The 24329-nt window shown below is 36.1% G+C and overlaps 1 protein-coding gene across 3 annotated transcripts in view; it reads right to left on the reverse strand.

Moving 5' to 3' along the window:
- Window positions 1–245: 245 nt before the first annotated feature.
- Window positions 246–24329, reverse strand: part of LOC149540847 (ALBINO3-like protein 2, chloroplastic) — a 288924-nt gene continuing 264840 nt past the window's right edge. For all 3 annotated transcript variants that reach the window (XM_089801913.1, XM_089801912.1, XM_089801911.1), the window contains 3 exons: window positions 1172–1281; window positions 932–1053; window positions 246–825 (listed from right to left, as the gene is read on the reverse strand). In XM_089801913.1, the coding sequence (XP_089658039.1) occupies window positions 818–825; window positions 932–1053; window positions 1172–1281 (240 nt within the window). In that variant the 3' untranslated portion in view covers window positions 246–817. The remainder of the gene's footprint in view (window positions 826–931; window positions 1054–1171; window positions 1282–24329) is intronic.

Raw genomic sequence — 24329 nt, forward strand, 5'->3', positions numbered from 1 at the left:
AATCTGAAATTCCAGAGCTACTCCAATTCCTGCTCATCATTTTAGTATATTGTTATTAGGATATGTTTGACTATTATTATTTTCACATGTGACAAATTTTCCACGACTGATTTGCAGAATGAATTACAAGAAGGCAGAATAAAAATACATATAAATACCAATCTCTGCCAAAAAAATGTCCTTGAAAATTCAAGATTATCTGTGTTTCTATACTCTTGCTTTAATAAGCTTATTTGATGAGATAATTTGAACAAAGTAAGTGTATAGAAGATCGGAAAATATCAAAGTGCATTGTATTACAACCTTGTGAAGAAGCCTTGCACATCCTTCGACAACAATTCAGATTCCACAAGAATGAATACTCCTACAAAGTTATTTGCAAGACCCAATCGTTATCACTAAAACTACATTAATGGAACCTTTACATCCCTCCCACAGATAGTTACAATGGTCTTGTATGACCACATTTATTTCTCTGTTACCACATAGCATAATGGAGTGTGCAATTACTACTCCGATCAGCTGCATTGGTTTTCTTTATGCAATTATTAGATGATTTGTCAGAATTATTTCTGACAGTTGACTAAGTCAACAAAGTACCCACTAATTACAGTTATACAAAGATAGTCATGGAGATGGTCCATAATTCACAGATCTCAAACATCACAGATTTTGCGATAAGTAAATCTGGTGGGGTGCCATACAATATCATATATTCTGTTAGACAACCCATATCATTGAATATCGAAAAATCCACGACCAGATCCAAAATGTACGGGATTGATTTGTATACAAATGCAGTACTATCATAGGGCAGCTATTGACCTGCATAAGATATAATCCTTGAGTTGTTCTGTAATTTTTCAAAAAACTGTCAAATGACTTCAAATTTGAGTTTTTCTCCTATAAAAGTTAGCTCAACAAAACTTACCTTGTTCACTGTCCGCAGTTTCTTCACATTCTTCCAAATAAATGTTCACTGAAGGATCATACTTTTTCGCTATTCGTAAATACTTCGCAGCTTCATCTTTTTTGCCATCGTTAAATAAAATGCTAAGATAGCAAGAGAGAACAAAGTTTAGAGTTACACAAGATCATATTCATGTGCCTTAATAGCATGTGAACATAATGACATTTAAATTTACTGTATATGTGAACATTAATTTCACACCTGGATAAAAGGACCAATCCTTTATAATAATCAAGTTTATACTTAGGCTCTGCTGGCTCTTCAAATTCTGCAATTTTTCTGAGATGTGCTATTGCTTCCACCATCTTTTTCTGTATAATCAAGTCATAAACTCAAGAAATTCATCTTTCAGGTACCTCAGAAGAAATCATTATTTGGAAGCAATCTATTGTCGTATAAATGATAATTCAAACAAATTTACCGTTCATGTGCTTCATGTCAATAGACAATGTAGGTTTCAAGTAATCCTTGTTTAAGCAATTTACAATGAAAAAATAAATCAGATAATGGTAGAAGGATGGCCTATCTGAAAAAAATTCAAGAGCTTGGATTGGGTATGTTGATTTAGATCAACTGCCTCACTCATTAGCATGATAATACCCTGAAGTTTTTAGGAGAATTCTAATTTACTAAGGCCATCTGGTTGGTAGAATATAAAATTGATAATGAAAAGAGTATTTTAGTTGTTGATGCTAAAGCGTAAGTGTATTCATTTCACTTCATTACATATCTACACTATTTGTGTAGAGAAAATATTATAGATTATCCATTTATATATATACATATATTCTAAAAGCATAAGAACAACTAACCATGTATGGATAGCTCCCTCATGAATTAAAAAGAGAGGCATGCCAAAGGATCAAGTCTCCCAACCAATCCAAAAGTAATCCAGTCCAGTAAAAAATGCCAATATTTGGACTCATAAATATGCTTTCTCGTGTCCAGAACCGCCATACTGATGGAAGTATTGTCATTAATGTCAAAGGATCTCAAGAGAATGAACAAAATTACAAGTATCAGGATTATCAATGTCAAAGGAAAATTGAAGATAGCAATTGAACTCTTTGTGTTTATATAGATCTAGCTAAAGATATCTTTATTTAGAAATGGATATACTCAGCAGTGTCTGATTAAGGTAGCAATGCATGATATAAGTAAGGTACAACCAGTTATAACAGCATGAAAGTCTACCATAGTCAACAGCAATAATGTCAAGCAACTCAAGGAACCAATAAGGAGTTTATATATTATACAGTCAGTCAGCATATAAGAAGACAAAGTTTGATATTGGAGAAGCCTGATAGAGAGTGGTAAAACATAGCAGGTCAAAGTGTCATCAGTACGGAAGAAGAATGAATTTAAGTAGTTCCTGTTGGCAATACACAGAGAACAACAACGATTGGATTCTGAATATAGTGTGAAGGTTGATCATATCAGAACGTAATATACAGTGACAAATACAAAGGATGAACTCTACAGAGTGTAGACATAATAATAGACACAATATTTGTATCTATATAGAATGCACCAAGCAGAAGTATACACAGCAGTAAATAACAACAGAAAAATGGATAAATACGTAAGACAAAATTAGAAAAGTCAAACAGCAGAAAATGACAAAATAAGGGAAAGACAAATTTTATTGTTTTATCCACAGACAAGAATTGCGAATGTTTCCTTGAAAAGTCATATTCTTATAAGAAGTGCGATATAGATCTGTTTGAGCTCTTTGTTAAAAAGTGCAATCCCAGTGGAAGGTGTAAAGTTTCAGCAAATTCTTTTGACTGAATATAGACTGGATTCTACCTTCTTTATCTCCTTATAGCTTGCTGTGAATAACTTCAGATTATTGCCTTCAATTGAATTTGAAATCTACTTCAGAATTTTTTATTTTACTTCTGCAAATCGTAGGTAGGCAGTATTGATTAAGGAGCAGACTTTTTGTATTTTGTGTCCTTAAACTTCAACAATACCCACTATATGTAGAGAGACCTAGGGACATGTCCTTTCAAGGGACATGTCCCTTCCAAACAATCTTTAACCAATTTGGAAGCCGACGACTTTTAGTTTAGAAATAACTTAACACAAATTGAATTTAGTTAACTTCAAACTCATCCTAAGTAAAGATGCCGAAATCTCTAAGAGGAAAGTGTAAAGACATTTGGATTACTCTAAGTTAGTTAAGAACAGATCAGACTGATCTGTAACCAAATCAGTAAGATTATAAGTTATAGATTTAACACTCCCTCTTAACTTGATAATCATACTAAGAGATATCATATCTAGCAACATCAATAAACATGAACAAGCAAAAATTGATACTCTATATCTAACTGAATCTTCTTAACATGTAATATCATAGAACACATGATACCATGTCATATTACTAAACCTGTTGATATGACAAATCACTGATACTAGTGATAACAGTACGGCAAAGAATACGATATACAAGATAAATTTGAACAATAACTAAGTTCTTCATTTATCCAAGTTGTGATTCATAGATACTAGTATTCCTATATCACAACATGATCCTGGGTTAAGATCTACCAGAACACAGAATAAAACATGGAGAATATTGAAATTCTTCCCTTATCCAAATTGTGACTTATAGACATAGCAATGTCTATATCACAATATGATCTTGAACTCATCTAGATCTTACAATAGAACTCTACTAGTTAGCACATTATCTAAGAGATCGTCATCTCTCATAATGTCTTTTATACAAGTGTTCATTATCTCAGAGATCGTCACCTCTGAAATAATGAATACAAGTAGTGGAGCCCGTAACAGTCAGTAGCCTGACAAGTAAAATTATTTTATTAATAATTTAAAGAATACAAATGGATTACAATTAAACCATATTTGAAGTGGTCTATCTTCACTCTAGATAGAGGTTTGGTGAGTATGTTTGTTGTTTGATTTGCAGTGCAAATGTATTCTAGTTTTATAGAATTCCTATCTACCATATCTCTTACATAATGGTAAGGAATTTCAATATGTTTGGACCTATCATAAAAAACTTGATCCACTGAAAGCTTGATGGAACTGTGATTATCACAATGAATAATCGTAGGATCCATGGCTTGCCCAAATAATCCCACAAGTAACTTCCTTAGTCAAACTGCTTCTTGAGAGGCCATTGCTACTGCAATGTATTTGGATTTTGTGGAGCTTTTAGCTACTAAAGACGGCTTTCTGCATATCCAATATATCATTGCTGATTCTAAACTGAAACAACATCCTGAAGTACTTTTCTTGTTTTTGACACTTCCACCCCAATCTGAGTTAGTGAATCCATGTAAATCTAAGCCAACCTTCTCGTATTTGAGTCCAAAATTAAGAGTGCCTTGTAAGTATCTCATAACGTGTTTAATTGGAACTAGGTGAATCTCCTTTGGCTCACACATAAACTGGCTTAAGGCATTAACAACATAGCAGATATTAGGTCTTGTATTTACTACGTACATAAGGGACCCAATCATCTGCTTGTAGAGAGTAGAATCTATGGAAGGTGATTTCGCTGCTGCTTTAAGTTTATGTAGATTAGTTTCCATTGGAGAAGACATAGACTTGCAATTCCACATTCCAAATCTCTTCAAAATCTCTGATGTATACTTCCTTTGATTAAGTATAATACTGTTAGAATTCTGCCATACTTCCAGTCCTAGGAAGTAATGAAGGAGTCCCAAATCTTTCATCTTGAATTCTCTAGTTAGATCTTTCTTGCATTGATCTATAAGATGATCATCACCTGTTATTAGTAAATTATCAACATACAGTATCAAAATTACCATATCATCTTTATCTCTTTTATAATATAAATTTGGATCCACTTCATTCTTGGAGAATCCTAAGCTGGTGACTTATCGATTCTTTCATACTAGGCCCTTGGAGCTTGCTTAAGCCCATAGAGAGCTTTCTTGAGCCTGCAAACAAAAATGTTAGGATCATGATGTAGGAGCATCCTAGGTGTAAGAGCAATCTTGCATCACCTCAAAAATCTTTGTATTTCAAACTTTTCTATTTTAATAAGGACTAGTAGACAGGGTGGTTACTATTTATGGGAACTTGCTATTTTTAGTAAGTTTGTCATATGAGCTTGGAATGTTCTCATTTTCTATTGGAAGGTTCGTTTTATAATTGTAAGCCTACCATAAAAATCTCATTGCTCAAGCATTAGTATTAGAGAAGTTATTGCGGATTTTCGATAGAAAAATTTGCAGAAAAATCTTTAGGCTCATCGTTGGAGGCCTTAGAGTGCTTCGATGAGGTCTAAAAACTTGACGGAAGGGCACCAGCACGATTTTGAGCTTGTAGATCATGAGCTAGCGTTTTCAAAAAGTGGTTATAATAGCCAATCGGAGCAACGGTTCATGAGTTATGGCCTTCTATTGTTGGGCTACTCGAAATATCTAGAATAATTGTCAAAGATGTATTTGGCCAACTCTATATGTATTGTTAGGGTCTGTCAGCCCTAGGCATTAAGTTTCAATGTCTAGAACCTTCTCGGGTGGCATAAAATTGCCTATTTAAGAAAGGCCCGAACATTGTCTAGAGAGCTCTGGGTGATAGTTCGCAGCTTGTCTTGCAGATTATTGTAATGAAGGCGCCCATGTGGGTTAGCATATTGTACTTGAGAATTCTATAATTCCGCATGTGCGGCACAAATAAAAAATCCATATTTTTTTCTTGCATTGGCTGTTGTTTCTTTGTTTCTGTTATAAGTTTATGGTTTTAAGGGGAGCACCCTTCATCAAATGGTATCAGCGCTAGAGTTCTTGAGTGTGTGAACAGATCACCAATTGTGAGGCAGTTTGCACCAGGACCGTGGTTTGGGCTGAGTGTGTAGACAGATCTCCGATTGTGAGGCAGTTTGCACTAGGGTTTCAGGGGAAGTGTAAAAATGCCTCCATGAAGAGAGCGTAGCGGAAGAGCTGTAGATGTTACACCTAAGGGTTTCTAATCCCTCCAAAAGCAAATGCAAGCATTGGAAGGACAGATGTGAAGAGGACTAAGTCTTCCTGTGAGAGATGAAAGCAAGGATGAGGACGGAGTAGAAGAAAATGCTAGAGCAGAGGCAGTTCTAAACCCAGAGGAAGAGGCTTTTTCAGGCCATCTCCAAGATTGGAAAAACACCTAAGTTTGAGGTTCCCACATTTTCAGGAAAACTTAACCTAGAAGAGCTGATCAATTCGATCAATGAACTGGAGGAGTACTTTGAGTATGAAGATATTGAGGATTCAGATAGGGTCAAGTTTGCCAAGGAAAAACTGAAGGGACATGCAAAGATCTGGTGGCAAGAGGTTCAGTTGGAGTGAAATAGAAAAGGAAAGGACAAAATCACCAAATGGGATTGGATGATAGCTAACTGAAGTGACAATTCATTCCTATGGATTATGAGCTTGATCTACTGAAGATGTAAGGAATGAAGCAAGCGGGAAAGTCTGTTCAAGAGTATACCGAAGAGTTCTACCAAATTCTCATTAGAACCAACCATGCAGAAGCTGATATGGAGAAAGTCACCCGTTATCTTAATGGGTTAAGGCCAAGCATTTAGGACGAGCTGAGTCTAGTTTGAATGAACAGTATTGAGGAGGCATACCAGTTTGCCCTAAGAGTTGAGGAGAAACTGAGTAAGATGTTTGACAATAAGAATAGTGGAAGAGGTCGTAGTGGAAGATGTGGTGGATGATCTTATGGAGGCTATAATGATGATTAGAAGAACAAGGATGAGGTTGGAAGTAGCAATTAGAACCAAAGGGGAAACAATTCCAATCGTTTCCATGATCAAAACAACAGAGATCAAAGAGGAAAAGGTAGAGGATAAGGATTTGGAAGAGGAGGCTTCTGTGGGAAATGTATTCATTGTGGAGAGGAAGGGCATAGAGCATTTGAATGTACCCAACGCCAAGGAAGGACAATCAAATAACCAAAGGCCCAACTAGAGTTGCACATGTTGATGAAGAGGCCAGATCTTTACATTCTGAAGATGTTGAAAGAGAAGTCCTAGTTAATAGAAGAGTCCAGCTGAGTGGTGAAAATGAACCTAATCAAAAGAGTTTGTTTCGCACAAGGTGCCGATGTGGAGATAAATGTTGTGATGTGATTATTGATGGTGGAAGTACTGACAATTTGGTGTCAGAAATGATGGTCACCAAGTTGAAGCTGAAGAGATAGAAACACCTCTGTCCATACCGTATTGCTTGGGTGCAAGATGACCACAAGATTATAGTCAATCAGCAGCGTTCAGTGAAGTTCAAGATTGGAAGCTACCAGGATCAGGTACTATGTGATATCATACCTATGGACATATGTCATATGTTGTTGGGTAGGCCGTGGTAGTTTGATAGGCATGTTTTACATGATGGGCGAGCAAATACCTACACTCTGACCAAGGATGGAGTGAAACATAAATTGAAACCATTGAAGGATAAAGAAGAAAATGTATGTAGTGCTGCCAGAATATGTCTTGTTGATGGAAAAGAGTTTCTCAAAGGTATAAAGCGTTAGCATGTGTGTTTTGCTATAATTCCAAAAGATAGTAAAGAAGTAGAGGAGGTACCTATAGAAGTTGCAGATATGTTGGGAGAATTTTTTGATATTGTATCAAATAATGTACCTGATGGATTGCCCCCAATGAGGAAGACCAGTGACTAGATGGATTTGGTTCCAAGAGCCAATTTGCCAAACAAAGTAGTGCAAAAAATGACACTAGCAGAAAGTAAAGAGTTGAACAAACAAATTCATGAGTTGTTGCAGAAGGGGTTGATTCGAGAGACTCTAAGTCCATGTGTTGTACCAGCAGTATTAGCACCAAAGAAGAATGGAGAATGGAGGATGTGCACAGATTCTCGCGCTATCAACAAGATCACAATCAAGTATAGATTTCATTGCCAAGGATGGATGATATTATGGACTGTTTGAGTGGAGCTGAGTATTTCATGAAGATAGATTTGAAGAGTGGATACCATCAGATTTGTATCAGAGAAGGTGATGAGTGGAAGACTGCTTTCAAGACAAGGGAAGGACTGTATGAGTGGTTAGTCATGCCTTTCGGGCTGACCAATGCACTGAGCACTTTCATGAGGCTCATGAATGAGGTACAAAAGGAATTTATGGGTAAGTTTGTCATTGTTTACCGAGATGATATATTGATCTTTAGTAAGACATTGGAGGAGCATTTGATCCATATTCGCAAGTTGTTTGATAAGTTGAGGGAAGAAAAATTGCTGATAAACTTGAAGAAGTGTAGTTTTGTAAAGGAGTTGGTGTACCTGGGATTTGTAGTCTAAGCAAAAGGTCTGAAAATGGATCCAAAAAAAGTGAAGGCTATCCTTGAATGGCCTACTCCAAGGAGTGCAACAGCGGTAAGATCTTTTCATGGACTGGCTACATTTTACAGAAAGGTCATAAGAAGTTTTAGCTATATTTGTGGACCCTTGACTGAAACAATGAGAGGGGATAGGAAAGAGTTTAAGTGGACCGTAGGAGCAGATAAGAGTTTTAATTTGTTGAAACAAAAAGTTACTAAGCAGCCTATTTTAGCACTTCCTAATTTTAACAAGGTGTTTCAAGTAGACTGTGATGCTAGTGGTACTACAATAAGAGCTGTTTTGAGCCAAGAAGGTAGACCTGTTGCTTATTTCAGTGAGAAGTTGAATGATGCAAAAAGAAAATATTCTGTTTATGATCAAGAATTTTATGCTATAGTTCAAGCATTGAAGTGGAGACACTATCTTCTTCCTAAGGAGTTTGTTTTGTATACTGATCATCAAGCTTTGCAATATTTGAATAGTCAAGGAAAATTGAACCAAAGGCATTTAAAGTGGGTTGAGTTTTTGCAGAGTTATACATTTAATTTGAAACAAAGGAGTGGGAAGTCTAACAAAGTTGCAAATGCTCTTAGTAGAAGACAACTTTTGCTGATAGAAATGCAAATAGAGGTGGTTGGGTTCAAGGAACTCAATACTTTGTATCCAAATGATCCTGATTTTGGTGAAGCGTGGAAAGCTTGTACAGAACCTATTACACTTGATAGGACAAGGTGGTTGGATTTCATGATCTAGGATAGTATGTTGTTCAAAGGAAGCCAATTGTGCATTCCTAGAAGTCCAATAAGAGAGAATCTCATCAAGGAAAAGCATAGTGGGGGATTGGCTAGACATTTGGTAGGGCTAAAACCATAGCTTTGGTTGCTGAGAATTATTACTGGCCACAATTGCAGCACGATGTGAAGAAGTTTGTACAGAGTTGTAGAGTATGTCAGATGGTGAAAGGAGTGAAGTAGAATACACGATTGTATCAGCCATTACCTGTACCAGAGAACCCATGGGAGGATGTCAACATGGATTTTGTTCTTGGATTACCAAGGACTCAATGCGGGTATGATTCTATTTTTGTGGTGGTTGATAGGTTTTCAAAGATGGCACATTTTATTTCCTACAAGAAGAGTAGTGATGTTGTTCATGTAGAAAAATTGTTTTTCAGAGAAGTGGTGCAACTACATAGCCTACCAAAGAGTACAGTTTCAGATCGAGATACCAAATTTGTTGGGTATTTCTGATGTACATTGTGGAAAAAGTTGAAGAGAGATTTGAAGTTCAGTTCATCACATCATCATAGACTGATGGATAGACAGATGTTGTGAATCGCAGTTTGGAAAACTTGCTGAGATGTTTGTTTGGAGACAAGCCAAAAGGATGGGATCTGATTTTATCACAGGCAGAATTTGCATATAATAATTTTGTCAATAGGAGTACTGGTAAATCATCATTCCAGATTGTATATGAGAGTAGTCCCAGAAATGCTTCCGAATTGAGGCAATTGGATAAAGGAGAGATAAGTAGTGCTGAAGTAGAAAATTTTCTTGAACATTTGAAGAACATCCATGAGGTGAGGAAGCACATCATAAAGATGAATACACAGTATGAGGCTAAGGCAAATGTGAAAAGGAGGTATAAGGAGGTATGAGCACTTGCCTGGTTTTCGCCTTACTTAACTTCACTCAACCATTCATTATGGAGTGTGACGCCTCCGGAGAGGGCACTAGTGCAATATTAATGCAAGATAGACACCCTATAACCAATGAGAGTCGAAAGCTTACACAAAATGAGCACCTATATTCCATTATGACAGAGATGTTGGCCATCGTGCATGCACTAACCAAGTTTTGACAATATTTGGTGCGTGCCAAGTTTGTCGTCCGAACTGATCATAATAGTTTGACATATTTTCTGGAGCAACGGGATCTAAACAAGAGGCAACAAAAATGGGTAAGATTCAGGCTTTTGATTTATTGACATGGTCAACGGGTATGAACTTTCATTTATCGACATGGTCCTAGGTGACAGTTGCTCACCTTGGGTGAAGGACTGGTTTTAGGAAGGGCAAGACATCCTGAGATTCTTGAAGGAAAACTTACAAAGGGCACATAATCAACAAAAGATCTATGTCGACAAACATTGAATCGAGAAATGTTCCTATCATAAAATAAATAAATAATCAAAACATTGTTTATGGGATCGATTGATTTAGTATATCTCAGACCTATTTTAATTTAATTGTTTTTGTAAATGTTTCCATTGGCTATCTTTGTAAACCCTTGGGAGTTCCTCAGAAGGGTATTTAAGCATGACATGTAGGTAGTAGTAGGACATGCAATTTGGATTATTTTATTGTATGCGAATTCCTATTGGACTTCTGTATTGTTTGCCATTTTGGAAGTGAGAGATCTTCCCTACTTGGCTCTTGCAGTTTCGGTGGGAATCAACCCTCACCCTATTCTGTCCATTGTATCTCGAACACCATTTTTGGTTTGGAATATATATATCTATGATTATCTTAGTATATTCTCATGTCTCTTTGTACAATTTCCTTTAAAGTTGTTAATTCATTTCTGGAGGACTTAACATTGGTGAATTTGAAGAACATTGTACTGCCCTCTACAAGGACCATACGACCTTCCTCGACACATTGAACAATTCAAGGCCTCTTCAATACCCCTTACAGCCTCTTCACATACCTTCATAGCGTACACATTCACACTTGCCACATCAGGTTCTTCCTATCAGTATATGCTCCCCTATCTTGCCTACACCATACGACCTCCTTCCCTTCACTGTATGTAATGTTCCCATTTTTGCCAATATCAAAGTTAGAGAGATTAGCCTATTATTGTGATTCTTGTAGGCAAATTATTGTGGATAGAGGGTCTTTTGAGGCAGTGGCTTGGCTTAAGAGGGTCGTATCTTCTCCACAATTCAGTAAGTTACAAGTTGGTCTTCGTTTGGCTCAGATTGAACTTCATTTGGGCTTAGGTTTGTGTACTTACTATTTGTGGTAAGTTGGGTGTTGATTAAGATGGACCTTTTTTATTTTCGGCAAGTGCATTTGGTTGCATGGAGAAATAATAGGTGTGACTCTTATTTCAAACGACATATTTAAATGATGAGTATTTTGCGAGTTATAATATTTTTAATGGCCAAATTATTATTAAATCATTAAATGACTTATTATAAAGTTATAATTTAACTTATTATAAAGTTATAATTTAACTTTATAATATCACTTAAGTTGAGGGTTTAGCCATCATTGGAAGGGGCCATTTATTTCATTAATATTATGCCTAAGCCAAGTATTAAATGTTGCGAAAAGAGTTACGTTGGAAAGTTTCAAGAGTTGAGTTCTTTTGAAAAACTTTCACAATTTCAAAAGTTGAGTTCTTTTGCAAACTTTTGCCAACAAAGGCATTATAAATATGAGCTCATTTCATTGAGAAAAGAACGCTTGAATATTTATTTGATTTTGTTGCCTTCGTGGCTTTCTAAGGTTCTGAAGTTTGTGCCCTTGTTGAAGTATAAGGATTTGTTTGGAGAATTTGTTATCCATTGCTGAAGTATAGTGGAAGATTGCCTGAAATTGGTAGTGCGAATTGCTGCTGAAGTATAGCAATTTCATTTGTTTTCTTAATTGCATTAGTTGTGCAAGAGAAGCTGATGTTTGCAAGTGAATTGGTCTAATTCAAAAGGGTTTGGCGATAGAAATTATAAGTTGCAAACATGCATTTTCGTTTGGAGTTTGATGTTTTCATTATTGGGGCAGCGTCTATTACATGCTAATTGTGATCTGCCTTAAGTTGGAGGGAGCATACTGTTGTACGTTGTTCCTCATACAAATCTGGTACAATTTGATATCTACAACAGTCACCTACAAGTTTCATGAGAGTTGTAGCTATGTGTTTTAATCATTAGATTGCATGCCAAGTGTTTGTAAAAACGTCTACTGGCTGTAGATGCACATTTCACAGGCTGAAATCACATGTATGTATCTGAATGGTCAAAAAAGATTGCATTTGTACTTCAGCTTTTTTGTTTGGATATCTAATAACTATTTGCATGCATCTAAACTAAATTTGAACCATTACAAGCAAGCGGAAGTAATCTAAAGATAAAAGACAGCGAGATAGAGATTTCATGCAAAGTGTTTGACAAAATGTCAAACCATTAATGTTTGAAGAAAAATTGATGTTTAATTAAGCTATCACCTATTGAGGGTTATTGTATTAGAGCAGTTTCCTGCTATCCTGTGGGGTAGGAAATTTATTTTATTTTCAAATTTGTTATTGCATTTGAAGTGATCAACGCTCTTGTTTCTAGCTATGGATAGATACATGAGGTCTAGTAGTTACGGGAGCTAGCAGAATAGTGACGAAAATAGCAAAAAATTAACATCCTTAAGAGAGAGTATAGAAAATCTTAAGCTTCAACAATAGAGGATTGCAGAGAGCTTGTCGAATTCAGAGACGGTTGAGAGGGCGGTGAGTTATATGCTTCCACCTTTAAAATGTCGGCAAGAAGGAAGCTTGAGTTTTCCCCGATAGGTGTCCATGATGTAGATATACTTATATTTAGTACAACACCTGCTAGTCTTATCTGCAACGTTGATGATGGACTCATTTTACAAAGATCAGTAGATGTCATTTATCATAGTGTTGCTCCAGTGCAGGAGGTAGTTGCTTCCTTAGGTGAGACCAAGGTATATATGGAGTCACCCAGCTATGATGTTGGTGATCTGGGTGTTACAACAGAGTCAATAGATGTGGGTTCATATTCTAGTATTATTGATTCACAACTTGACATTGAGTCATGTGTGCAGAGTCAAGTGTTAGCAGTTGAGGCTTTCTTGGAAGATGTGGATGTAGATAGTATGGACACATCTAACGATCCATTTGATGATGCTATGAGTTGTACTGGGTATGACACCTCTTGTCAAATATTAGGTGATGAATCCGAGGAGGTTTTGGATGGGTCCAGCATTGACGTTTACAAGATCTTACTATTGATGTGGAAGTTGAGACATGCGAGAGCTTCCATTTCTTGTGATGAGTTCGTTGAGGTACATAGTAGTTGTATCTTGGATGCAAAGTTGTGTGATGATGATAGCAACATATGAGCGATCCTGTGGTGGGAAGTTCTAATTTAGTTTTCTATCCTATTGTAGTTAGTAAGACAAAGAGCTTGCATAGAAATCAGGGGTTACAAAGGCATCATGTGACTTGTCAGCTGAAGGTGAGTGATAGTGACATTTCTTCAGCTCTTGAGCATTATGATGCTATTCGTCAGATGCTAGATACATCCGGTTGGGGTGCTCCTATGTCAGATGAGCACAATGATAGTAGTCTTTCTCTAGCAGAGGTTCATGTGCTTCGAGAGGCTGTTAGGATATTTAAACATAGTTTCTCTCAATCAGTTGCTCACAGGGATTACCTTCTGGAGAAGGGTAGCACCTGTTATGAGATGTTTTTAGGGAAAGAGGAGGTGGTTGAGCTCACCTAGGAGCTTGAGGTGAATGTGGACTCTCTTTCGTATACTCAGTTGGCTCTTTAGAGTCACAATCACAGTTGGATGAGGTTACTATAGAGTTAGAGTGGATACAATTGACATCAGCCCCAGACCCTACTCAATTACATATTGTGGTTGGTGTTGAGTTTGCTTCCATGTTTGGGGATGAGGGATGTGATGATATGGTTGACACATCTGTCCAGGATATGGGTGCAATAGGTACATATGAGGTAATAGTATCAGTGGATTACAACTTTCATGATGATTTGCTTCCTTCTACTAGAAGTGAATCTATTTCTTCATCTCAAAGTTGATAGCATTGGATAGTTTGCGGTGCCACATTTTCAAAGGGATCAACTGTGGGTTGCAAGGGAGTAGGTTGATGTTGCCACATATATTTTCTAATATACAGAGTCTTTCATGGAGTATCTTTTGGAGAGTTCGGATGTGTGGGAGAAATCATATAGTGTGTGAGGGTACTCCCATCTGAGGCTCTCGTGCTATTTAGATGTTGGTGGGAAAGATTGTAGACTCTGTCTACTATGCTTCCCCACAAGGATTTCGACGTTGGGTTCGTTGAGAGGATTGCCTAGGATCCTACCCGACTGGTAGTTCAGAATTAGAGATTGGAGCCATCTTTTAATTCTGAGACTGATATTGATGAGCCCTTGACAAAGATTAGGAGTTTTTATCAACATTACACTGTGAAAAGTGCTCAACACTGTTCTTTTGACCCACAGGTAGAGGATTTGGTTTCACGTTGGTGTGGGTTGGTTCCAGTTTTATACCATCTATTATGGGATGGGTTAGTACCATCCTTTGCAAATGAGATTGATAGCTGCAAGTTAGACGGCTTGTAGTATCTACATACCCTGGATAGTTTAGTAGAGGTTGGAATTGATATCAGTCTTTTACGTATCTATAGTTGTTACCATCTCCACAGTGTAGTTGGGTATGAGTGTTAGTTTGATAGGGACTCAAATGTGGATAGAGGTAGTATTTCAATTGGGTTGAGTTCTGATGTATTGTTGCCTTCCTTAGTGGTTAGAGTCGGTTTTCAGATGATTCGGATGTTGACGTCAGTTATTTGGGTACTGGTGCTACAAGAGTTGCTTCTACACAATAGGGATAGTACGCAGTTCTACCCTTGGGATTCAAGTGGTTTGTGATCATTTTGCTCCGGGATTGCTTGGGGACAAGCAATTTAGGGAGGGAGGACTCTAATGTCCCCATTTCTTCCAATTTCAGAGTTTGAGAGATTAGCCTATTATTGTGATCCTCGTGATGAAGCTCCAAAATTTTGCAACTAAATTTTCCGTGAAGATCTTGGGAATAAATAATAATGTGGAGGAAGTTGAAGTCATCATTCATTTCTCAAGAAAATCAGTGGTGGATGCATTCATCAAAATGCAATTATATATTCTTTTGTTGATTCACAATTAGGATTAATCGAGCAATTATGTGTTTTGGTAGCAGCATATATAAAGGCAATATTTTGATTTTGGAGGATGAGATATGCTGGGAAGGCATTAGATGGTGATTGAACATATCAACTAGTCTACCTGTCAGAATCCCATGTATCAGATTCAAGTTAGTTACAGTTGAAGAGTGTATCACTAAAGGAATATTTTGTTATTTCATACAATAAAAGACTGGCATTTGAAAGAGTGGAGTTAGGATGAACCTCTTACATGATAACCAACATCATTTCCCGTTGTTGCTTCCAGAACTGATTAATGCAATCAGATTTGAGAGATTGTTTTTGAACATAATATTGAGAACCTTAGCAGGAAAAATGGAAAGAACATTCAGGCTAAACTTAGCAATGCAGTATATTTCAAAGGATGTAGTCACATATCCACAGTGGGATTTTTGCATCCATCTTCCTGTAAACTGATACTTGATACAGGTGATGAAAGCCAGGAAGAATCCAAATATCTTCCGTTAGTAAAAGAAGTGGATCTTAAGTTGGGCACAAGTTTTTCTGTTATTGAGCAGAGGTACTTTATATAGATTACTGATGTGATTCAAAAGTTTGTGAACTTATGTTACCATCATAAACGAAATTTTTTATGTTGTCTTCAGTTACATGCCTCTATATATCCACAATTCCCAAATGCATTGCAGATCTCAAAAGGCCATACTGTGTTTTCCCTTCAAAGCTGAACTGCTTCAGAGGGCTACAAGAGATAGCTTTAATGTTCTTAGTAGTGTTGTTCAGAGAGCTTCTATACATTTCTTATGACAATGAAACTTCATTCACAGTATGTGATCAATGAAGGGTCACATCTGAACAACAGCAGGAATTTTTTCTTTTTAGTAGCTTGATCTCTTAGCTCGGGTCATCTGTGTTGTTCTTACCTGGTCAAGAAGGGATGCAAGAACACTACTTGCACTAGTTAAAATCACTATGATGAATGATAAAGATAATTCTTCAGAAAATATTGAATTGAAATGGGCATCAATCTTCCCCAACCTCCAGTTTCAATTATAAGGCTCTATGTGCAGACTGGTGGAAAGAAGACCGTATAAGTAGCGATGGCATTGTTTCAAAGTTGCAGATGTCCTCAGACTCCAGCATCAGATGATATTTTTAACCTTTTTCGCATTCGCGAGTCTCTGGCCATAGGGAGTTCGCAGCCCAGATAATATTCTATAGCGATTGGCTGTTTAATTTTCATCGGCAACGCTCAGGGTTCCAAGCAGCTTCCACTGGACCTTTTTGATAAGTTTTCCATAAAATTATTATCTATATACCTACTTATGGAGCTCTGTATGTCTGTGGCAAGTGTGCGTTTGGATAAAGGAGCCGTCTGAAACAGGGAAAGTGTCGATCCAAGGAAGGCGCGGGCAGAGAAGTCTCAAGGGAGCAGATAGTCCAAACTGAAGGCGTCGGATTGATGAAGATGATAAATATAATACCCATCAAATCCAAGCTTTTGCAATTTGAATAAAAGGCCATTCAAAGAATGGAGAAGATGCGATAAGCTTTCCCGTAGGAAGGATGATGTCTTCAAATAATCTTCAAAAGGAATATGAGCGGAAGGATCAATCTGAAGTGGCCTTTACGGGATGATCAATTCTGTGCAAGCACCAAAGAAATCCGACATCATGAATCGATAATTTAATATTCAAATGGTGAACGCAAAGGGTGTGCGGATGAAGATACATAGAGTAACTCAGTAGTATTTGTTTCTTTAAAATTGCATTAAAAGCATTAAACATTGGTTAGTTATTTCTTAAGAGTGCAATGGTTGAGAACGCAACTCTCCATTTTCTATAAATATAAGAGCTTGAAAACCAATAAGGAGAGAATAATTTTTGAAGATAGCATATATTATCAAGATTTTCTTTCATACACTAAAGTACACATTTTTCAATGTCTTCAATAAGAAAGGGTTGAAATATTGAGCAAAGCGGATAAAGGCTGAGACTTATTGAACTTAATTTTAAGATTGCCTGTGGTTGGTTCTTATTGGATAGAGCTCCAGCAATTTCTGAGAGTCTTCAATACGAATTATTACTGCATCAAATCAGTAAGGACTTATTTTGTTTTAGGGTTGGAAAGTATATGTCTTGTCCCTTATGATTTTGATGATTGTATGTTTATAATTTGTTATTTCAATTAGTGCATTGAATTGTTCACCTATCCAGATTTGATCAATACAAATATTATGGGATATATGATCTTTCCTTTATTTGTAGCTATTTTATCCAGATTAAAGGTTAAATTATTACAGACTGATCTGAATATGCATAAGTGAATCAATTCATGGCATTGCAATAATCAAGTTATTAACATATATAATATCATTAATAGCATTAGGTTGTATGTAAAGAATATACTTTTGACTCTATTACCCATTTAGATTTGACACTGATCATTAATCTGTTCATAAATCCTTAGACTTATGCACTGGCAGTCTATTAACTCTTTTCTTGTGAAGAAAATTAGATTATATTCATAACAGTAATTTGTTTTAAATCTTTTTCTTTTCAGCAACATATAACATCTTAAATAAAGTAATTGAAGTTTGAAGATAAATAATTCAGCACATTTCCTTGATACTTGCCAATTGAGGAATTTGTTTTCTTTAATCTGCTATAATACATCTTGCATCCGAATTTTGGATTTGGGTAAACAGGCCTTTGTCTAGCGGAACCTAAAGCGCGTAAGATTTGATCCTGTCACGTTGGCCAAAATCAGTTAGATACCCAAGATTGAGCGGGCAAAGCTCGTAGGTTTCTAATCTGTGATTTTGATAACCAACAGATTGGCGACTCTGTTGGGGAAGTCGCAAGTAAGGATTACTTACTCCAGGACCAGTTTAGAGTTTCATTTAGGCATAAGCTTAGAGGTGAGATTTCTGATTTTGTTTTCTTTCAATCAGATATAGATACATTATAAAGTTTTCTTTTGCTTTTATTTGTTGTTTATAATTTTTAGATTCCAACATTCAGATTTTTAATCATCATTGTAATAAAATTCACAAATCTTTTCTAAAAATTTTAAAGCTGTGCTCAAAAGTCTTAAAATCTTGGCTTATTTTTTCATTTTATCTAATTCACATAAAATCAGCAACTAAAAGGAGATCTCTTTTCTTATTTTCAGAAAATTGTTTTTAAAATTATTGGCATAAAACTCCGCTGGATAAAGAACCCAAATTTTTATTTCTTTCTGTTTAAAAGAAAATTGGCGACTCTATTGTATATTTGGATCAGCATTTGTTTAATTTTGCAAGTGTATGTGGGGTAGAAGATTGGTAAACCCCCAGCCAAAAGACTTGCACAACTCACTTTTGAGAAAAAGCCAAAGAATAAGAAAGGTAAAAATCAAAAGGCAAAGATGTTTTATATAAGGCATAGAAATTTTCAAGAAAGAGCTAATAAACAATCTGAAGTTTGTGAATCAAGCCATAATAGCCCGGAAAAGGAAGAAGAAAACCCATTCTTTCATATTCCTAGGATTGGTGAGGAGCCTCAATGTGAAATAAATCGCATAGAGGATGATGATGAACAAGAACAAATAATGTAGTGGGGCATGATAATAAAGAAAATGGCTGAAACCACGAATGGAAATAGCGCAATATTAGCAAAAGCATTGAAAATGCAGCCAGATGATATCCTAGCAAAAATAGGAATGTCAAAAGACCTTAATATCTCCCCGCTTAAACCGTCTAATGAAGAAAGATCAGATAGATGGAGGGAAGAAAAATCAGAGCATAATACTCCGCCTAGGTATAACCCACCCCACAGAAAGAATTTGGAGGCGCAATATGCTACTAGTCATGATAATCCGCTCTATGAGAATAGAAGAGAGAGAAATCAAGATAACAATTTTAATAGATATAATAATCAGCGAGCATGGAACAATGGACAAAATAATAGAGGAATTCAGCAAAATAGTGGAAATACTAGACAGCCATATGGGGCAAATCAGAATAACAATAATCAAAACATTCAAAGATATGTAGCTCAAAATCAAGGCAATAGAAATCAAGTGATACGGCAACCAATGACAATTGAACGCTATAGGCAACTTGATTTCAATGGGATTCAAGGATATCCGAATCCTATTTCAAATGATTTGAGGAATGCCATCCCAAAATTTTCAGGAAATGGAACTGAATCAGCTGAAAGACATGTTATCAACCTAAAAAATGTGATTGAAGATTTTGAAAAAGAACATGAAGATGTGTTTATGAAATTGTTCAATCATTAACTGATGACACTGCGGAATGGTATAGAAGTTTGCCAGATAGATCAATTTTTGGCTGGTGTAATTTCGCAAATCAATTTATTGAGCAATTCGGGGATCACACTGATACATCTTTCGCGTCACATGAATTGACTAGCATTAAGAAGAACTCAAATGAATCAGTGTCAAAGTTCAACAAAAGGTTTAATAAAGTCCTCAACAGAATTCCAAGACAAACTAGGCTTGTAGATTCATTCTTGATTGATTTTTATTTAAGTGCCTTTGATAGCAAAACTCACTATGAAATAAGATCTCATAGACCTTCTTCGCTGCCCCAAGCTTTCAAAGTTGCCATGACCATTGAAAATGATAGGATGGCAGCAGGAAGAGTTAATAAGAGGGATGATCCAAAACTGTATAATCCAAAAAATCCTAAGAAGGACGAACTGAAAGAAAAAATGGACATGTTAAAAGAGATAAAAGTCAAACAAAGTAGAAATGAGAGGCCACCCTTTAATAGAAATGACAGAGTAAGATTACATGATATGCCTTACAACACGAACTGGAAGGATGGAAAACCAGAGAAACCAACTCATGCTAAAGATACACCTAATCCTTTGAAGAAAGTGAATATTGTTGATGATGGCCCATGGTGTGATGCGTGCAGGCTGCCCCACGATCCTAATCATTGTATTATTGCACAAGCTATTTTTGAAGAAAGAAATCAGGAAAGTGAGGAACAACCCGTAGTCAAAACAATATCATCTGAACCAATATGGGGAAGAGATGAAGATGACTCTGGGGATGAAGATCAAAATGCTGATTATTATTACAGAGGCTCTAACCAGCAGCAATGTACTCAACAAGTCTTTTCAGATGAAGAAGATAATCCTACTTTTCATAGATTAACACCAAAAGAAAGAAGAGCTTATACTATTGCAGCAGTTGAGCACGCTAAACATACATATCAAAGAAGGAATAAAAAAAGTAATGCTGATCAGGGGACTCCTGCTGGTATATTTGTTAGGAATCAGCAGCAGATTGAAGCATCTAAGAGGCCTGAAAATGAAGCTCAAACCAAACAAAAGGAAGGTAATCAAACTTATAAAATTACCAAGCAACTAGTTGTGCAAATTAATGGTAAGAAAATATCTGATTGTCATAGTTTTATGAGACATGCTTTATCTCAGTTAAAGATTACTGTGCCTCTAATGGATATGATGAAATTTTCTGATTACAGGCATAAAACTGTGAAGATATTGTCTAGTGTGCAAGATATTAACAATAAGGATGATGTTAAAAATAATGAAGAAACACCTATTGTGTATCTAGGAACAACATTAAATAAGAGGACAAATCAAGTAGACCCGTTCTATTTAACATTGTTGATAAACAATAAATTGGTAAAAAATTGTATGATTGATTCTGGTGCAGCGGTAAATATTATTTCTGCTGATGTTATGAAGGAAATAAGACTTAAAGTTGATACCCCTTTTGAAAAATGTTATTCCATGGATACCAGATCTGTACCTGTAGTTGGAATAATTAAAAATTTTGAATTTCGTTTTCCATCATTTCCGCAAATATCATATAGAACTGAAATTACAGTAGTTGAAATATCAGCAAGTTATGGTATGTTGTTATCTAGGCAATAGTCAATTTTGGTTGGAGGTCATGTGCAGTTAGATATGTCTTATGCAACCATACCTATGGGAGGCAAGGAAATATGAATCGAAAGGGAACCCCAGTCATACTACTTGGTTGAAAATTACATTTCGGATCCCGAGGTTAACTTTTGCCATTCGGACATGGACAACTTCCAAGTAAGCATAACCAAACCTACTTCTAAGATTGTTGATCCAATTTCAATTTATGTAAAAGAAAATTGTAATGATATTTGGCAAATGTTTTTTGATGGCGCATGTAGTAAGGAAGGAAATGGGGCTCGCGTTATTTTTGTTTCACCGTCAGGTAAGACTTTCAAATTTTCTTTTTAACTAAACTTTGAATGCACTAATAATATTGTTGAGTATGAGGCATTAATCATTGGTCTTGGAATTGCAAAAACATACAAGATTAAAATGCTCGCTATTTTAGGGGATTCAAATTTAATTGTTTCGCAAATTAGGCATAAATTTTCAACTAGGAACCCGAGATTAAAACAATATCGGAATTATGTTTGGGATTTAATAGAATTCTTTGATGCCTTTTCAATCAAATGGGTCGATAGATCAACCAATTACCTAGCTGATATAATGGCTAATATGGCTATTAGGCAAATGGATATCCCATTTGATGAAGTTATTCAAGTTGAAGTGAAAAATAGGCCTTCTGTACAAGACAATGTTCAAAACTGGCAAGTTTTTGAGGACGATAATGATATCATTAAATTTTTGATTTGCCAGGAAGATTATGAAAATCAGTTTATTGATTGGAATGGGTATATAGAAGAAGAAGACGGTAAGGAAACATTGTTTGGAAAGGAAATAATGCAATTAAAAACCAATAAAATACCAAAAGGTCAAGTTGCTTTAGAACAAATCTTTGACGAAAGGGAAAGTCCAAAAAATAGCAAGTCTACCAAGATTCAAAATGAAATTGAGAAAATAAATTTGAGAAGTGAGAGTTCTCCCAAAAAGGTCTACATAGGGAGGAAATTGTCATAAAAAATAAGGGCCGACCTAATTACTTTATTAACAAAATATAGACACGTCTTTGCTTGGAGCTATGATGAGCTTAAAGCGTATAGGGAAGATTTGTTTCAGCATGAAATACCTTTGAAATCTGATACCAAACCATTTAGACAAAGGCAATGTCCTATAAATCCAACATTAGCTCATAAAATGAAAGATGAACTCATCAAATTAAGAGACACCGGAATTATAAAACCTATAAGGCATTTTACATGGGTTTCGAATTTAGTCCCAGTGACAAAAAAGAATGGAGATATACAGTTATGTATAGATTTTAGAAATTTGAATATATCTTCCCTTAAGGACAATTATGCGTTACCTAACATGGAGATTTTATTACAAAAGGTAACTGGTAATGAATTATTATCTATGATGGAAGGATTCTCAGGTTATAATCAAGTCAAAGTAAAAGAATCCGAACAATATAAGACTGCTTTTACCACACCTTGGGGTACCTATGTCTATGCTAGGATGCCTTTTGGGTTAACAAATGCGGGGGCTACCTTTCAAAGGGCAATGGATGTTGCTTTCGATGGATTGATCGACTTAATCATGGTTGTCTACCAAGATGACCTTACTATTTATTCAAAGAAAGTAGAAGACCATTGTAAGCACTTAGAGAAGATCTTCGTAAGGGCCCTTGAATTTGGAATCTCTTTGAATCCTAAAAAATGTCAATTCGGGGTAATTGAAGGAAAATTGTTAGGTCATATCGTCTCCAAGGAAGGGGTTAGAATTGATCTTGAACGGGTAGCAGCCATCAATAACATTCAGATACCTAAAACGACTAAGGGAATCCAATCTTTCTTTGGGAAAATCAATTTTGTGAGAAGGTTTGTTTCTAAGTTTGCTGAAATTGTTAAACCTATAGCTAAGATGATTAGGAAAGGTGCGAAAATTGCTTGGGATAGTGAGGCAGTAGGGGCATTCTCTAAGATAAAACAAGCTATAAAAGAAGCCCCCGTTCTAAAATCTCCTGATTTTAAGAAGCCATTCCACTTATTTTCATTTGCCTCTTACCATACCATAGCCGCAGTCATGCTACAAAAGAACAATGAAGGCTATGAACAACCAATTGCATTTTTTAGCAAGAGTTTGCAAGCCGCTGAATTGAATTATGATATAAATGAAAAACAGGCTTATGCTTTGGTTAAAGCAGTTAAATCTTTTCGACCTTACCTAGTAGGGGCTAAAGCTATCGCCTATGTGCCAAATGCTACCATTAAAGACATATTTAGACAGTCTGAAACCATTGGAAGACGATGTCGTTGGATAAATCAAATCAAAGAGTTCAATATAGATATTCAGATTACTAAATTAGTTAGAGGGCAGGGTCTAGCTAAGCTTATGGCGGAGTCAAATTTGGAGGCCGTGCACGTCAACCAAATTAGTGACGAACATGCTAAAGTTAGTATTGGGAGATGCCCTTGGTACACAGATATAGTGTATTATTTGCAGGATACTAAATGTAGGGATAATTTGAATGAGAATCAGAAAAGGACCATTAAGTTACAAGCTGCAAAATATGTTTTAATTCAGGGTGATTTATATTGGAAAAATCAAGATGGGATTCTATTGTTTTGTTTAGATATTGCGCAATCAGCGGTTATTCTCAAGGAGATGCATGAAGGGGTTTGTGAGGGTCATTTCTCAGCAAGGACCACAGCACATAAGATATTGCGGGCAAGTTACTATTGGCCTCAGCTTTTCAAGGATTGCCATGCCTATATTCGAAAATGCGAAGCTTGTCAGAAATTCTCCGGTAAATTAAAGTATGATGGCGCTCTCCCATTAAGGACAATGCAAGCAGAAGAACCATTCCAAATGTGGGGAATTGATTTTATAGGAGAAATCAGTGAAAAGTCAAGCGATGGACATAGTTGGATTTTAGTAGCCACTGATTACTTTACCAAATGGGTGGAAGTTATACCTACTCGACAATCAACAAGTAAAGTGGTTATTAAATTTCTTACTGAAAACATTTTGACTAGATTCGGAGTTCCTCAAAAAATCATAGCAGATAATGGTATGTGTTTTAGGTCTAACGAGTTTGCTGAGTTTTGCAAGAAATATGGCATTACAGTTTCGTACTCATCTCCATATCACGCACAAGGTAA

Source organism: Cupressus sempervirens, chromosome 9, assembly GCF_028749045.1.
Source record: "Cupressus sempervirens isolate cs-2001-9-10 chromosome 9, ASM2874904v1, whole genome shotgun sequence".
NCBI lineage: Eukaryota > Viridiplantae > Streptophyta > Pinopsida > Cupressales > Cupressaceae > Cupressus > Cupressus sempervirens.